The following is a 17,877-nucleotide window of genomic DNA, read 5'->3' on the forward strand; positions in this document are numbered from 1 at the left end:
AGAGAGTAGAAAAGAGGCTGCCAAGGGCTTGGGGCTGGGAAAAATGGTTCAGAATTATAAATAAATAAACACACAAGCTGCAATCGGACTCAAATCAGGCAGTCTCTGACAAATAAACCATGTTCTAAGAATTGGGGCACCTGGGTGGCTCAGTCGGTTAAGCGTCCGACTTCAGCTCAGATCATGATCTCACAGTTCATGGGTTCAAGCCCCGTGTCGGGTTCTGTGCTGACAGCCAGCTCAGAGCCTGGGGCCTGCTTCAGATTCTGTATCTTCCTCTCTGGCCTTCCCCTCCTCATGCTGTCTCTCTCTGTCTCTCAGAAATAAATAAAACATTAAAAAAAAGAATTATATTTTAAGTTGGCTGTATGGACTCAGAATACATTTTCCCCAATGAGAACAATATTTCCAGGTTAATATACAAAGTCTCTAGGAAGCTATAAAGCCTTGAACCCCTCAATGTCTATTCACACAGCATCTAGGGCAGTGGTTCTCAAACTTCAGTATGTATGGATGCCCTGAAATGCTCATTAAATATGTGCACTAACTAGTCCATCAAGCAGAGATTCTGATTTTGAAGATATGGAATAAGGCCTGGATGTGAAATTTTAACAAGTGTTCTACATTATTACAATGTATGTGGTTAAAGGACCATTTTAACAAACACCAGTTTAAAAGAACAGAAGATGGGCAGCAGGTAAAGGTGATGGGGACTGAACAGCACCCAGGGCTATTTGTGGAAGTAGATTCAAAGGCTGGGGTCATGAGTTTCAGTTGAAATAGAGGGGAAAAAAACGGAAATAAGGTTGAAGGGAAAAGAAGGCTGAGGAAAGTGATAGGAAACGCTGTCTGGCATCAGCAAGATAAAAGGCATTAACAGCATGAGATGGGATGACTGACATCAATTGGATGTTCTGGGCCTAAGTCAATAACTATTAAAGGTTTGACAGTCACACATTTAAAAGATGTATTTAACACATGTTTATTTTAGCACATAGTTGGTCTAACTTTTCTCCACCTCTATCCTCCAAAAGACTTGTCCCTGAATTCTAAAACAGCCTCTTAAGCCACCTTTTCCCTTATAATAAAAAAAAGTGACAAACTGACCAATTTTCATAAAGTACCTTTACTTTATTTACCAGGACAAGTAACTTGCTACTAAAACCTGGGTTCCTTTCCTGACTCTCTCTGGTTTTTCATTTACGAGATGAAATGGTAAGGGGATTCCTAGAATAGTCAGATTCATAAAGAGAAAGTAGAATAGTAGTTACCAGGGGCTGGGTGAGGGAGGGGACTGAGGGAGAGTCACTGTTCAGCACGCAGAGTTTCAGTTTGAGAAGAAACTCTGGAGATGAACGGTGGTGACGGCTGCATATGCGCAAGTAGCTAATTACACTGAACTGTACAGTAAAGAAAATGGTAAATTTTATTTTATGTACATTTTACCACAAGAAAAAGAAGCAAAATGGTAAGACCATCCCTAGCTGCCGTAAACAGATACTGGAAAAATAAAAACATCAGAACGCACACAAAAATCCTCGTAGAGGGGAAAACTTTAGAAGCATTTCACAAATGCAAACGATCATCAAGGTCTTCAACTGTCAGACAACAGAAGTGATTCACAAAAATAAAAACCTTTAGATATACCTCATATTCATCATTTCGTGCTCTCTTTGTAGGAATGCCATTTTCCTATAAAAGAAAAGATGGTATTTGTGACTGTAATATTTCATCAAAGAACACAGCTGCACTGCAAAGCAATCCAAGTAAGCCTGCTACAGGAACATTCCACTACAGAAGCTGTCCAGACGCTGGGTTCAAGAGAGAACCTACCAAATGCCCAGTTCCTTTCCTCTCTGCATTTGCATCCCCAGTGCATGAGCATCCAGGTGTTTCATACAATAAATTATTAGAAAAGTTAAATCTCTTTCAGGTATATTTTCCTAGTTTTTATAAAAGGAAGCAAAGTCTCTGTTCGGTCTTAAAGGAAAGACTGTCAGTTTCCAGTGATTACACTTAAAACAGTCATTTCATTATTGAAATGAAACTCTAGGGAGCGTGACTAACAAGCCATGAAAGTACTCAGCTGCACCTCCTGCCTGTACATTCCACAAAGGTGTGATTCCTATGCCTCCATCAAGCACTTGTAAATTAAAACAGACCATGTGATGGGTTGGGAAGAAAAATTACGCCATTCACAAATGCTCACACTTATTTTACACACCAAACAAAAACACCAAAGAAGGAAACAAAATAGAAAATGATTATTCCAAGTAGGCCCTGAAACATTATCTCTGTTCTTAAAATAACCACCTTCCAAAGTACAAGGTGCAACAGTTCTAATCACAATAGCTGAGGATGGGGGAAACTTAGATACACAACCACTGTGTACCAACGTGCCCAAAGTTCACAAACATATCCTGTTACGGTTTAGCCCTGTCCTGTTCTCAACTTTCTCATAGTCCCCAAAACCCATTCTCCTTAGGCAGCATATCATGACCACTGGGACGTTTCTAGTCCACTCTTTGCTCCACCCCTACCTACTATCTGAATCCAAAACATATTATTATTTTGTGAGGTGAACAGATATTGTCATGGGACACTTGCACATGAAGCAGCAGCCACCAACTGCTCCTTCTTTCATCATCCTGTTCTAGTTTTATAGCACTTAACAGTGTCTGGCTGACTTGTTTCCTGGTTGTCTGCCTCCTCCCATCGAGTGGGAACTGTACCTCCTATCTATCTTATTCACCACTGCAACCTCCTAGTGCCTGGAATGCCGTTTGGCTCATAACAAGCCTTCAAGAACTGCTTCCTGAAAGAAGAAATTAATAAGTGAATAAATAAATGCATGCACTTGTGGCCAAAGCAAGCAGTGGCGTTGGGAGACAGGAGATATTTGGATTGGACTGTTCACTGGCCAAAACAAAACATATGGACACACATACAGTAAAATAGAGTTCTTTCTGCCCTCTCTTTGCCTTCTTTCTCTCTCCAGATTATATGACCTCCTGTCCTGCAGCTGACTACTACTTAGAAGTAATGAGCAGGAATGATTACACAGAGCAATTAAGATTACAACCTTTGGAGTTACAGCACCTAAATTCATACTGCACTTCCCACAACAGACAACCGATCTGCGACCAGGGGCAAGGTACTGAACCTCATTAGCAAAATAAGGGTAATAACAGTAGCCCTGGTCGTACTCAGATAATGCAACTCAAGCTCAGAGCACAGTGCCTGGATAAGCACTATGAACACTCAATAAATCTTCACTATTATCCTCCCTGTAGCCACGTAGTGACAGTCCAGTCCTCTGAAGGGCTGAAGGAGGCACCAATCCCACACCACTGATCCTAACCTTCCTTCTGGAAGGATCCTAGTCTCACACTAATTCTAATTCAGGAAGGAGGCTTACAATCCTGTTGTGATGACTCTGTTGTCCTTCTTGACTTCCAACCCACATTCTTTCCTTCCGAAATGCTTCTAAAAAGCATTTTGTGGTGATACCAGGAGTACATATTTCACCCAAAACAAGTTAAAGACTATACCTCTGTAGAGTCCACCTTCAGAGGAATATCATGAAAGGGGGAAATGTAGTCACCAGCTACATTCTCTGCAAAGGAAGAAAAGACAAAAAAACAAAAAACAAAAATAAAAATACAGAATTATAGCAATGTATTACTCCGTTCTTCAGAGCAATTATATCCTTATTCACTTTTAAATTTAAAACAAGTTTTTAAAATGTTTTCAAAATTAACCTTACTCCCAATTTAAAGTTTAATTCAACTTTTAAAACTTGCCCCAGTATGATGACCAAAGAGAATACATATCAAATAAACCACATTTCGTTTGCTGAAATAATTTACAGTTGACCCTTGAACAACAGAAGTTTGAACTGCCAGTACCGTAGATATATTTTCTCTCCCTTATGATTTTCTTAGTAACATTTTTTTCTCTAGCTTACTTTACTGTCAGAATACAGTATATGACACAAACAGCATCGACTACTTACGTTATCAGTAAGGCTTCCAGTCAACATAAGCTATTACAAGTTTTTGTAAAGTCAAAGGTTATACGAGGATTCTCAACTGTGAAGTGGGCAGGTGCCCCTAACCCTGCATTGGTCAAGGACCAAATGTACTTGTCTCTGTAGCTTAAAACAGCCAAAGCAGAAAATATCTAAAATTGAGTAAAGTCCCAAATATGAAACATCTCACTTGTGAAGAGATACTCATTATCTTAAAACAAACACAAACTTTAATAACAGAAACTATCTTATCTTTACTGCATACTGAAATGTATATTTTAAATATTTAAAAGTATATATTATTTAAATAAAATACAACCTAATATGCACTTTTATTGGAATGCATCTGTTTCTAATGCTGGGCTTACCATAGCCATAAAAATTTTTCAGTTTATAATTACCTCAGTCAGGGTGTGTTTTATTTGTGGCCTGCTACCTCTTGGGCATAATTTTCAAATTGAGGCTTTAAATAAAATTAACAAAATAAAACATGAACTGGCTGGCAGTCCAACAGCAATGAGTACACTCAGCTCCCCAATCTTGGTTTCCAAGTGCCGTTCCCCAGTGAAAAGAACTAGGACTTCTTAAAGAGGTAGATTCTAAGACGGGGAATGGATCCTGTGTTACCAGAAATCAGCCAAGCACTCAAGGAAACAAAAGGTTGGAGGTATGTCAAAAGGAAATGGAGCCAATCTGTAAGAGCTCCCAAAGGCCAAAGGTGGAGCAAATTGAGGAAAAAATAATAGAGTATTTAATCACAAAGTATTAAAAAATAATAAAAGAGGCCCACTGATGCAAATAAATGATTATTTAAATAAATAAATGAGGGAGAAGAGACAAACTTTTCTTATAAAAAAAATTCCAAGAAGTATATATGTATAGATGTCACCCCTCCAAGAAGGAAAGCTTACCCTGCTCCCCTAGAGTGTAGACTGGACTTAATGACTCCCTTCCAAAGAACAGAACATAGAAAGGGAAAAACAATAACACTACAGTAGAGAACTCTGAAAAAAGTACCCTTAACCAAGTGATCAAAGTGGACATCACCAGTGAAAAGTCATGTTGATAACATGTACCTCCTGAAATGGTGTGATGTGAAGGGTACTTCACTTGTATTGTAGTTTCCCCCCAAACTCATAACCCCAGTATCATTCAAACTGAGGGACATTTTACCCAATTGTAACCACTACTGTTTAAGTTAAGTACCTCAAACTCATAAATAAATAAGGAAATACTGAGAAATTGTTAGATTAGGGGAGAGTAAGGAAACGACTAAGTGCAATGTGGTACCTTGGACTGGATTCTGGAATAAAAAAAGACATTAGTGGAAAGCTAGTGACATCCAAATAAAATCTGGAGTTCATAGTAGGTAACAATATTGGCTTCTTAGTTTTAACAGATGTACAGTGCTAATGAAAGATACTAACATTAGAGGAAACTTGGTAAGAGATACACTGGAATTCTGTACTATCTTTGCAACTCTGCCAAATCTAAAATTATTTCACAATAAAATTTAAATAAACAAAAAAACAAGCCATGGCATCAGCCCACTAAACTGAGAAGCACAGAATTTAACAATGGCCCTCACTCCACCAAAACTGCATTTCTTCTTCTCATGCTCCCTAGGTTTTCCTTAGCACTTATTACTAAAGTTCTTGCAGGAAGGAGTTTTTGTTATTTGTTTTCATTTGTTTTGTTATGCTCTCCCCTATGTCCCCAGCATCCAGAAAGTACTCAGAACTTAGCAGGCATTCAATGAATACATCTCGATTACGATTTCATTTTCCCCTCCAAACAGTTTATGTAATTTTTCTTTTCCCCTCTAGGATCCAGGGAGCTCCTAAAGGCTCATGCACAGGGTAGAATAAACTAAGAGTATACAAGTGGCAAAGTATATGAAAATCTTGCCATGACCTGTAAAGCTCTTTTTCATTGGTTAAAAAGGATGCATCTTAAAAAAAAAAATCTTCTGCATACCAGATCAAACGTCAAATTCTCTACCTGAATTTAAAATCATCTATGAGCAACACAAGAAACAAAATTATCAGTTTGCTGCATGATTATCTTTTTTTCTATAAGTAACACAGATACTTAAAGTGGTCACATTTATTTTCTATTAAAATAAATTATCTCAGTGAGAACTGAAAATGATACAGCCACTTTGGAAAATAGTCTGGCAGTTTCTTATAACAGTGAAATATTTGACTCAGAAATCCTACTGTTAAGCACTTGACCATGAGAAATGAAAACTTATGTTCCCATGAAAACCTCTAAGTGAATGTTTATAGGTGGCTTTATTGAAAATCAAAACTGGAAGCAAACTAAATGTACAAATAGTAAATAGAGAAACAAACTCTGCTACACCTATATAATGGTGTTTTACCCAGTGAGATATTAGTCCCCAATAAAAAAGAATGAACTGTTGATACACATTAACAAAATGGATAAATCTAAAATGCATCATGCCAAGGAAATGCATCATGAAAGAAGCTAGGCTCCAATCATTCCATTTACATGACTTCTGGAAAAGGCAAAACTATAGGGATAAAGAGCGGATCAGTGATTGCCAGGGCTTGAGGGCAGAGGGTGAAGGTGACCAAAGAGAGAAACAAGTAAACTGTTTTGGGGGTGGTGAACTGATCTGTGCCTTAACTGTGACAGCATTTAAATGAATCTATATTGTATCAAAACTCAAAACTGTTCGCAAAAAGAGAGTGAACTTTACTGTATGCAATTTAAAAAACATGGAGCAAAAATAAATTGGTTAAGAAAAGTATGTATTAAAGTATAAATAAAAGGGGCGCCTGGGTGGCTCAGTCGGTTAAGCATCAGACTTTGGCTCAGGTCTGATCTCACCATTTGCGTGTTTGAGCCCCGCATCAGGCTCTGTGCTGACAGCTCAGAGCCTGGAGCCTGCTTTGGATTCTGTGTGTGTGTGTCTCTCTCTCAAAAATAAATAAACATTAAAAAAAAAAATTAGAAGCTCTTTTTCCAATGAGTAATCAATCTGTAATTCTTAGCTTTAAGTCACAAAGATAAGGCAGTTTTGAGAAAAATAAACTAAAGCAGATTATATCAATAATTATATTTGGGACCTATCACTGTGATGGGAATTAACAATATTCCCAGCTCTAAGAATTCTGGATGTTGCACAGACCAGGGAATTCATTATTAAAATTAAGGAAGTATAGGAGAATTGACAAAATAGCTGCGCTGCCTTGGTAATTAAGAGTGAATGATATCCCTAGCACACTGATTTGGTGTTAAATTTCTTTAGAGCTCCAATGCTCCTATTAACTGGGGACAAGCCCCAACAAATTTACTAAAATTTAAGATGAATGCATGTTACTCAAGTCTAAGGGAAAAATGGGACTAGCTAGCCTAAGCTGTGATTGCTAAAAGCTAAAGATTTGTGAAGTGTGTTTAGGTATCTATCTCTTTAAATTGCAATCTAAATGTTACATTCAGGTGGTGGGGGGCACCTGAGTGACTCAGTCTGTTAAGCATCCAACTCTTGATTCCGGCTCAGGTCGTGATCTCGTAGTTGGAGAGATCAAGTCCTGCATTATCAGCACAGAGCCTGCTTGGGATTTTTTTCTCTCTCCTCTCTCTGCCCTACTCCTGCATGAACACATGTGCTCGTGCTCTCTCAAAAAACTAAAAAATAGGGGTGTCTGGGTGGCTCAGTCAGTTAAGTATCTGACTTCAGCTCATATGACCTCACAGCTTGTAGGTTCGAGTCCCACCTCAGGCTCTGTGCTGACAGCTCAGAGCCTAGGGCCTGCTTCAGATTCTGTCTCTTTCTCTGTCTCTATCCCTACCCCACTTGTGCTCTGTCTCTCTCAAAAATAAATTTAAATAAAATTTTAAAAAATTTAAATAAACATTTTTAAAAAACAAACATCATATTCAAACACTATAGTAATGCCAGTACATATGTTTAAGTGGTATCTAATTGGGATCTTGGAAGGTAAAAGGAGTATTTGTGAATGAGTGGTCTCAGATAACCATACCTACTAGAAGCCATTTAGATCATGAAATAGTATAAATAAAAATGTACTAATGAAGAAAAAAGAATAGAATTATATTTACTAAAATAAAAATAAAATGTGGCTTTAAATGTCAGATAATGATAATGCTTTGATGGGCAATATACCAATATATGCACAGAGCAATGAATACGGAGATCAAGAGCCTGACTTCTAGTTACTGAGCTTGATAAAGTCACTCAATTTCTCTAAAACTTAATTTCCTCAATTTTTCAATTGAGCAGTGTGTAATTTGTATGTAAAAGGTAACGTACTAGATGCTGGAATACAAGTGTGCTAACAAGTGAGCTATATCCACAGCCAAGAATGGGAGTGCACTAAATCATCTATATGAGCATCATCCAGTAAGTGCAAAGACAAAGGAGTCCTCTTGGCATCATTATCTGAATGCTGATCACTGACCTAAAGCACAAAGGAAAGAATGAGAACCCATTAAAAGTTTTCTAGGATCAGTGTTATTAGTATGTTAGTATGTTCCATATAAAGGGTATGAAGAATCTGTAAAGGTAGATTTATTTTTTTAAGTTTATTTATTTATTTTTGAGTGGGCAAGAGATCACAAGCGGGGAAGGGGCAGAGAGAGAGGGAGACAGAATCCAAAGCAGGCTCTAGGTTCTGAGCTGTCAGCACAGAGCCTGATGCAAGGCTTTAACCCATGAACCATGACCTAAGTCAAAGTCAGAAGCTCAACTGACTGAGCCACCTAGGAGCCCCTATAAATAGACTAAAGGTAGAACTAAAAGTAGATAGCTGGAATCTATCTTGATCCTCTCTATGCAACAAAAAGGGTAATCTTTATTATACACACGAGCCATAGACAGAGAGATGTGGTATATGCAGCAAGCACTGTGGTAACTTATGCCCCTTGTAAAGATGGCAGAACTGAGGCACACAGTACAGACAGCCCTTTCTCAGAGCCTCAGGATAATACATTAATGATAAATTGTGAGTGAGAACTTCATTATACGAAGTTCAGACTGGTTGTTTCTTTAGATTTAAAACGAAGTTGTTGCTCCCAAATTTGCTTTTTAACTTACTTACTTTGTTTAAACAAAGCAACGCATGTACATGGATTAAACAAAGCCCTGTATGTACATGGTTAAAAAATGACATCAGTTCCACCTCTTTCCAATTCAGATCTGCTTTCAGAGCAACCTACTTTCACCTCTTTAACTTACCTTAGGTCTAATGATCACCTACATCTCTCTGAATAATATATTTGTATGAGAATTCTTTACAAATTTTAGAAATTATCTACTGATTCCAATGCTAAGAGATGAGGATAGTTCTTTTGTCTCCAACCTATTCCTCTTAAGTTTTCTACTGACCAATCTTACAGCTTGATTCCAATGTTCCACCAAACACAGTATCTTTTGACCCTACTAGCTGGCTTTTTACCTTATTCTCCTCATTCTTCTTTCTCTCTCCTAATTTCTCTCTCCTATCTTCTGCATTTTCATGGTTTTTTTTTTTCATTTCAAGGTTTATAAATGTTCTACAATCACACTGAATTTTCAATGCTTTTCCTATTAGTGTATTTCCAAAATTTTTCTAAATACAGGAAAAACTTGGGAGTCCTTGTTAGAAAGTCTCTGGATCCCCCATACCTAGGGAATCAGAATCTTAAGAGATCTGGATACCTAGATTTTTAGCAAGCACCCACAAATAATTCTGAGACTGAGGTTAAGTTTGAGAAGCATTGTCTATTTGTTGATTTTTGGCCAAGTTTACGTTATAGTTAACTTTCCTTTCCTGTTCAGCTTCTATTTTGACGTAAGCTTCTAATTATGTTTGTCAGTCATAATCATATCTATAAATTATTCAAATGCCTCACAGATTCCACAGAGACTATGGAATTCTCTCTTTATGTAAACAGTTCCCTCTGGAAATCTCTATCCTCTTGCTGCAACATGGACTGAATGCTCTTTTGGCATCCTAAGACTTTGCTCCATTTGGTCTCCAGCTCAGCTCTGTCTTCTGGACTCCACACACTCATCTTTTTTGGTTTACTTACTTGTTTTGCCGGAGCATATCCCTAATTTGTGTTCTGTAAGAAAGGATGCATATAATATAAATTTCTCAAGTCCTTAAATGCTTGAATGTCTTTATTTGGTCTTCACTCTGGATTGACGGTTGTCTAGATAAACTCTAGGAGGAAAATTATTTTCTGTCTCTGATATTTTGTTCTACTTTCTCATAGATTTCTTTACCTTATATTCTAACTTTTCTGTATTAGCTTTCCAGGACTGCCATCACAAACAAGCACAAAGTTGGTGGCTTAAAACAGAACACCATTTGTCCCACTACACCTTCTACCGAGTCCTTTGTCTCTATAATTATAGCATTTTAATACATCCATGATTATCTTTTCTTCATAGCTTCCTCTTCCTTTTTAAAGGATATAAGTTTCTAAAATCTCAGAGGACACCCACTGGACTCCTTAAAATTCGAAGTCTCTTCTTTCTACTTTCTCTTTTTCCTATTTAATTTACAAGATTTCCTTAAGTGCATTCATTCAATATTTACCAAACATACATACTACACCAATCACTGTTTTACGTCCTAGGCGTACAAATTCCCTGTTCTTATGAAATTTATATTCAAGTAGGGGCGTAGGTATAGAAGCAATGAATGTGAATATGTTTTAACTATACCGGCTTTAGTAAGTACCACAAAGGAAAAGAAACGAGGGCAAGAAAGGAGTAAGGGAAAAGATAAAACTTAAATTGAAAGGACAGAGAAGATCTCACTGGTAGGTAACATTTCAGCACAGACAAAAAGTACAGAACCAGATCAAATAGGCATCCACGGAGGAACACTGCAGGAACAGCAAGGAGGCCAAGATGGCCAGAGCACCATGATCCAAAGGAAGAGAGGTAAGTGACAAGTTCAGAGAGGACCCCCAGGAGAAGGACATACAGGACCTTATAGACCATGGGGGATATTTAAAATGTATTTAAGTGAAATGAAAAGTCACCGGGGTTCTGAGCAGAGACTGGACATGAGGTGACTTCCATTTCAAAAGGACCAAGGGGTCTTCTGTGTGGAAAGCAATCTATAGGAGGGCACAGGGGGCAGCAGGGGAAAAAATCAGGAGGCTACTACAGTCGGCCGAGAGAAAGGTGGACAGAATGGCAAGGGTGGAAGTGGAGAGACGTACACATCTCCCAAATACATCTCAAAAGCACAGCTGAACGGAGAAACTACTGAACTAGAAGTGGGGTAAGAGTAAGAAAGGCAACAGGAATGGTTCCTAAGCTGCTGGTTATAGATGTGAGGACAGAAACAACCAACCGAGTGGAGGGAGGGGCAGGGGTCCTATACACATGAACCTTGAGATGTCTCTGAGACACTGACATGGAAATACAGAGTGCGCTTACTGGATGTGTAAAAATGAGTTCAAGAGGAATTCAGGCCGTTACAAATCTGGGAAGCACAGATGGGACTGAAAGGGATCACAGAGAGCAATGGCTGTAATCAGCACACTTTGGCTCACGGCCTGTTTCAATTTGTATAAATAAAGGTTTGTTGGAACACAAAGTCATATTCAGACTTTCACTCCCTCTGGTTGCTTCTGTGCTACAGGCGGAGTTAAGTACTTGTGGCAGAGACCCTATGGTCTGCAAAGCCTACTATTTACTATCACGGCCCTTTACAGAACATTTGCCAACTCCTGCCCTAGAGAGAGAGAGAGACAGAGAGAGACAGAGAGAGAGAGAGAGAGATGTGGGCTAAGTACTGAGCCCTGGAGCATTTCAAAAGTTAGAGTTCAGAAATATGAGGATCCAGCAAAAGAGACTGCTGGAAAAGCCATCAAAATAAAAATAAAAGAGAACGTTATCCTAAAGACAAAATGTAAAAAAAAAAAAAAAAGTTTCAAGGAAGATAAAGTGATCAACTGAAAAGTTCTGTTGATCATTCATGTGAGATGAAAACTTAAAACATAATAAGGGCACCTGGGTGGCTCAGTGAGATCAGCATCTACTCCTGGTTTTGGCTCAGGTCATGATTGCATGGTTTGTGAGATGTGGCCAGTCAGTTGGGCTCTGCACAAAGTGCAGAACCTGCTTGGGATTATTTTTCTTTCTCTCTCTCTCTCTCTTTCTCGATCCCTCCTCAGCTTGTGCTCGCTTACTCTCTCTCTCAAAAATAAATAAACATTAAAAAAAAAAAAAAAAAACAGAAAACACCCCGATCATTCTATTTGCCACATGGAGGTTACATTTTGACAAAAGCAGTTTGGTAGAGTAGCAGTGATGAAAGCCTGCCTGAAGGTGATCCTTAACAATTCAGTTGACATTTAACAGTAAGAGACTAGAGGGGCGCCTGGGTGCCTCAGTTGGTTAAGTGTCCAACTTTGGCTCAAGTCATGATCTCATGGTTGGTGGGTTTGAGCCCCATGTCAGACTCTGTGCTGACAGCTTGGAGCCTGGAGCCTGCTTCAGATTCTGTGTCTCCCTCTCTGTCTGCCCCTCCCCACTGGTGCCCTGGCTCTGTCTCTCAAAAATGAATAAACGTTAAAAAAACTTAAAAAAAAAAATAAGAGACTAGAAAAACAGATGTGGGGACAGGAGAGGCACATATGCGTAAGAAGTGGCTATTACACGGGGCGGGGGCTGGAGCCTACGTGCTAGAACGCAGAGGGCTCTGCTGGGGCAACCCCATCAGGTTGTTCTACTTCCCTCCAAACACTTTCTTCAGTTTCTGTAGACGAAACTGGCCAATCCCACGAGTCTCAAGCCTGCACGGTAAGCGTCTGTGTGCTATTCCATAAGAAAACTTGTATCAACCCCTCCCCCATGTTAAGTGCAACATGCCACTCTCCCCCTGCTATCTGACATCAACACACCCACAACCACTGTGAGGTTCTGCAAGGAGACTGGCTTCCCCTTCAGCACATATACTTAAGCTGGGACTTCCTACACGTTGTTTCATCAATAACCACACTTCCATCTGTTTTCATGTTCCATAAATATTTTGAAATCTCCCGCTCTGATGGATCCTTCTCATCTGTTTTAGGATTATCCTTTTTTTATTCACTTACTATCAGTATAATAGGTTAATCCATTGGGGGAAGATCTAACAAACAATTGTAGTCACTCCACCATCTTGTCTTGGTATTTCACTTTGTCAAAAATCAGACAGCATCCCTGAGTATAAGCTAAGAATTCTTTCAGGCTCACCAATATATATATATATATATACTTGACATGGCCAAACAATGTCAAAACTTTCCCCTCAACTAGACTGAAATGAGATTTTATTCTACGATTTTGTAAATTACCTATGTTTTTCTCTCATAACACCAAGTTGTATCAGGATGAAAGTTTATTAATAGTATTAGTGAGAAAATGGAATGGAATGCAAAACCTGTATTTAGTTATATGTATACATACCAAATAGCTACATGTATGCCAGGTACCAACATACTATTACATATTGTTACTATTACATATTACATATTGTTACTAAAACCAATAGGGTTTAGTAACAATAGGGGCATCTGGGTGGCTCACTCGGTTGGGCGGCCGACTTCAGCTCAGGTCATGATCTCACGGTTGGTGGGTTCGAGCCCCACGTCGGGCGCTCTATGCTGACAGCTAGCTCAGAGCCTGGAGCCTGCTTCAGATTCTGTGTCTCGCTCTCTCTCTGACCCTCCCATGCTCACGCTGTCTCTCTCTCTCTCAGAAATAAATAAAACATTAAAAAAAATAAAATAAAACCATCTCTAGAGACTCTTACTGGAAGCTTCAGCAATGAAGAATACCAAGTACAAATAATTTTTCAATATTGATGCAATAACCATTCAGTTCTGTATGTTCTACATAGAATTCAAATTCCATGGTATGAGCCAACTTAAAAAAAAAGATTACAAAAACTCATATATTTAAGACAAATACATATTGTGTGGATCATTCACAGAAAATTTTAGTAAGTTCAAGTGTATGGTACATTCAATGGCAGATTCCATCACCTACTACTCAATGTACTTAAATAAAAGAAAACCTATAGAAATTTTAACTTAAACATATACTTACTATAAATGATAAACCAAATTCATTGTTAAAGAACTGCATGACTCATTCTCATGCTAAATAAAAGCAACATGAATTACCTACAGCATTGTTTCTCTAAGTAAATCAGTCACCTACCCACTACCATCTTGTAGTGTAAAAAAAAAAATGCAAACTATGAAAAGCATAGCTTCTACTCATCTTATGAGAAAAGGTTAAAAAACCTGAAATAATGGATTTTCAAGTTATTAGCAAAACAAAAACATACAGTGCATGTCTTTGGTCCCATATAAACAAGTCTAACTTCCTCATGATTTCACAATTAATTCAGAGTAAAGGGCGGTATCCATTAAAACTGAGACCTAGGAATTAATACATTGGAACATACTCAAAATATTCCATGTTCATCTGCATCCTGTTGTTTTCACCCTTCATGGAATATGACAAGAATTCTGGTCTTATATCTTGAACTCAAAAAAAAAAAAAAAAAAGATAAATAATATACGTTAAATATTTACCACATGCCATGTGTGTGACACTGATAATATTTACACATTTAACTACCACAGCGGTTCTATAATATTATTAGTATTATCCCCATTTTGCGAGTGGAGAAATTGAGCTGAGGAATGTCAACTGAAGCCCAAGACAGTTAAGACAGGCCTACAGACTAAGCAGTTTTTACTACCAGTCTAGAATTGTTTCTTTGAGACACATATGCTTTTGGAAGTTTCAGAAATCATCTCACCCAGCGCTTCCCCAACTTAATTCCACGGAACTCTGGAGTCACTAAGATGTTAACAAATGTTTTGAGAAATAAGGGCTCTGGGATCCAAAATTTTAGGACAAATTACTTCACATCAGAATTTCCCAGAACTGTAATACGCACACTGTGACTCTCCAAGAGGGTGATAAAATGGGAAGTGTTCTGCTCATTTATTAAACCAAGAAGCCCTCTGTTTAAAAATCTAATAAGAAACTATGGTGTGTATGTGCTCAACTCAGCAGTTTGGAAAATGACCATCTAGTCCAATTTCCTTTCTATGATTTAAAAACATGAGATACAGATAAGTTAAATGACTCACTCAAGGACACACAGACAGGGCTGGCACCAAAGAGGCCTGATGATTCCTTCCTCTTTATCATCCTGTCTCCCTTCACTACTGTTTCTAAAAAAGACCACCCTAATTAAAAAGGAAAAACAAAAATAGTATTAAAGTTATCATTTACTCTGATTCTTCTGAATGGCAGTAAAGAGAAAGCATTTGCAGATACGAAGCTCAAAAAAGGTCTACCTCCCCGTACAGTAGTAGTTCAGGGAATTGGGATATATTCGGAAATGTGGGAAATGATTCCACTGTAAAAATGCTCAATATACTTTTCAGCCAAGTAGTGCCACACTCACATATTTTTTTAATGTTCATTTATTTATATAGTTTTGAGAGAGAGAGAGAGAGAGAGATCGATCTAGAGCACAAGTCAGAGAGGGGCAAAGAGAGACAGACACAGAATCCAAAGCAGGCTCCAGGCTCTGAGCTGTCAGCACAGAGCCACACGCGGGGCTCAAACCCACTAACCCTGAGATCATGACCTGAGCCAAAGTTAGATGCTTATCCGAATGAGCCACCCAGGCGCCCTTCATGTTTTACCTTGAAGTGACATACAACTACCCCTAATACCGCATTTGGACACTGCCAGGGTTCAAAATACCCAATTTGAGACCATCTTTATAAAGAGCAACTTGTTCACTGCGTCGTACTCCCTCACACTGAAGGGGCTTCCTTTCATTTTGCCCTATCCCTGCCAGCAAGCAGTCAACAGTCCTGGGCCAAGGATGCCATCTGCTGTTTTGATTCAGAACTGTTTAAACCCCCCACCCCCCACGTTCCAATTACCACCTCACCACCTGGCCCTTCCCCCAAACCATATACCTTTCTTCCAATTCTTCCCAGTTACTTCAGGAAAACCTTTTTTTCTTGTTTTCTGTCATTTATCCTAACTGGGTAGTAAAGATATTTCTGCCATTCTAAAGACAAATCATGAGTCTGAAACACACTTGCAGCTAAAGAAATCAACCATGGTGAAGAGGCCAATTTCGCCCTGGAGATGGCCTAATAGAGGCCCTGTCCAACAGAGAATGTCAGAATATTTCATATTCATCCAGTGCCTTCAATCAATGAATGGCAGCATCAACAAGGACCTTGAAGATCAAATGCAAGGTCAACTGCATATTTCACAGCTAAAGACACTGGCCCTGCATGAAATGAAGCAATCACCTGCCCAAATAACAGACATGAAGAGCTCATATGGCAAAGTCAAGATTAAGGACAGACTCTCCATTCCAAAGCCAGGGCTCAGTCAACTATACCATATGTTCTAGGCTCTTCAAGACATTTTTTTTTTCTCAGCCAACATTCAAGTAAAATATTTTTCAGTGTCTTTACATTTTCCTTAATTTCTATATAACATAATATAAAATAACATATTGGTACTGTGACTCTCGAGAGCAGGGCCCATGATGAAAATCTCAGTGCCACGTCTAACAGTGTCTAGCACAATTCATAAATATGTACTGACTTTTTGGTCTATTATTACTGTACTTGGAAATCTAGAACACTTTCACCATACCATGCATGTTAGACAAGCTTTTATCCACTCAAAAACCTAACTGCCATTCTGTAACATTCTTCCAATAAAAAACTGTGCCCCAAATCATCACATCATACATAACCTTTGGGAGCACATCCATTCAGAAACGTGGGACTTCTTGTTAAGGGTTACTCTCCCCCTGATCAGTCTTGACTAAACAAGGATGTAAAAGAATACGTAGCAAGAGGAAAAAAGCAACCAATTTCGAAGAATATGAGTATTTTACTATCAGTTGCATCATAAGACTATACAAATTCAGTTTCCTCTTCCACAAAATAACCTTCGACCCTAAGTTCAGGTAAGGATATGTGTAAACATTCTATAAATTACAAGTATCGATAATGATGACAGGTATTATTAATAATAATTTATATCCCACATGCTCTAATACTACATACACTTCACCACGTAATTCTTCCAGCCCTGTTTCACAGATAAGAAAAAAGCAAGGCGTAGCAAGGTAAGAAACGCATCGGGGTCACAGAGCTGAGAGCTGAAAAATCCACGATTCGAGCTTAATTAAATCTGAGAGCTTCCGAAGCTGGTGCCCCTACGAGCTGGGCGATCAGGCAAGGCCAACTCCACAGAAAAGAGTCCTCCTCGCCTTAGGGCCCTGAAATCAACGAGGCACGAAAGCAGCTCCACCTCGCTATGTTCACGTTACTGCTAAGCGACGCAGAGCCACAGGGGGCTGCAAAGAAAAATGAGAATAAATAACGGGAACTCGGGTCATGTCCCGACTGGGCAGGCCAGCTCAGCGCCCTGCAATTCGCTTCGCCCTCTGGGGCTTGTTCAATGTGGGGAGGGGGGCACGGCTCCCCGGGGGCCCACGAGGCTCCTGATGCAGCACGGCACTCAGAGTGCCAACTTGTGCGTATCAACTCCTGCTTCTGAGAGATCTTGGTTCAGAGTCGCCCCGGAAGGAGACCCACCGGACGAGGCACTTCCAAAGTTCGGCCGGCCTCTCCCACCGCAGGCGGCCCTCCCCGGGAGGAGGAGCTGGATCACGCCCACCGAGAAAGCCGGCCCGAGGGCGGGTTCTGCGCGTCCCTCCCACGACTCAGTTACGTGAGCCCGGAACGGCGGCAGGGGCTCCCCCGAGGGCTGCTGGGCCCCGGCGGGGGGCCCGCGGGCG

The 17,877-nt window shown here is 39.4% G+C and overlaps 1 protein-coding gene across 1 annotated transcript in view; it reads right to left on the minus strand.

Annotated features, from left to right (window-relative positions):
- Positions 1–17,877, minus strand: part of PPA2 (inorganic pyrophosphatase 2) — a 104,767-nt gene that overhangs the window by 68,723 nt on the left and 18,167 nt on the right. Inside the window, exons 3-5 of the mRNA XM_077755721.1 lie at positions 17,675–17,849; positions 3,552–3,616; positions 1,648–1,692 (exon numbers count right to left, since the gene is read on the minus strand). Of these exons, the coding sequence (XP_077611847.1) occupies positions 1,648–1,692; positions 3,552–3,616; positions 17,675–17,849 (285 nt within the window). The remainder of the gene's footprint in view (positions 1–1,647; positions 1,693–3,551; positions 3,617–17,674; positions 17,850–17,877) is intronic.

Source organism: Crocuta crocuta, unplaced genomic scaffold (assembly GCF_008692635.1).
Source record: "Crocuta crocuta isolate KB4526 unplaced genomic scaffold, BGI_CrCroc_1.0 scaffold92, whole genome shotgun sequence".
NCBI lineage: Eukaryota > Metazoa > Chordata > Mammalia > Carnivora > Hyaenidae > Crocuta > Crocuta crocuta.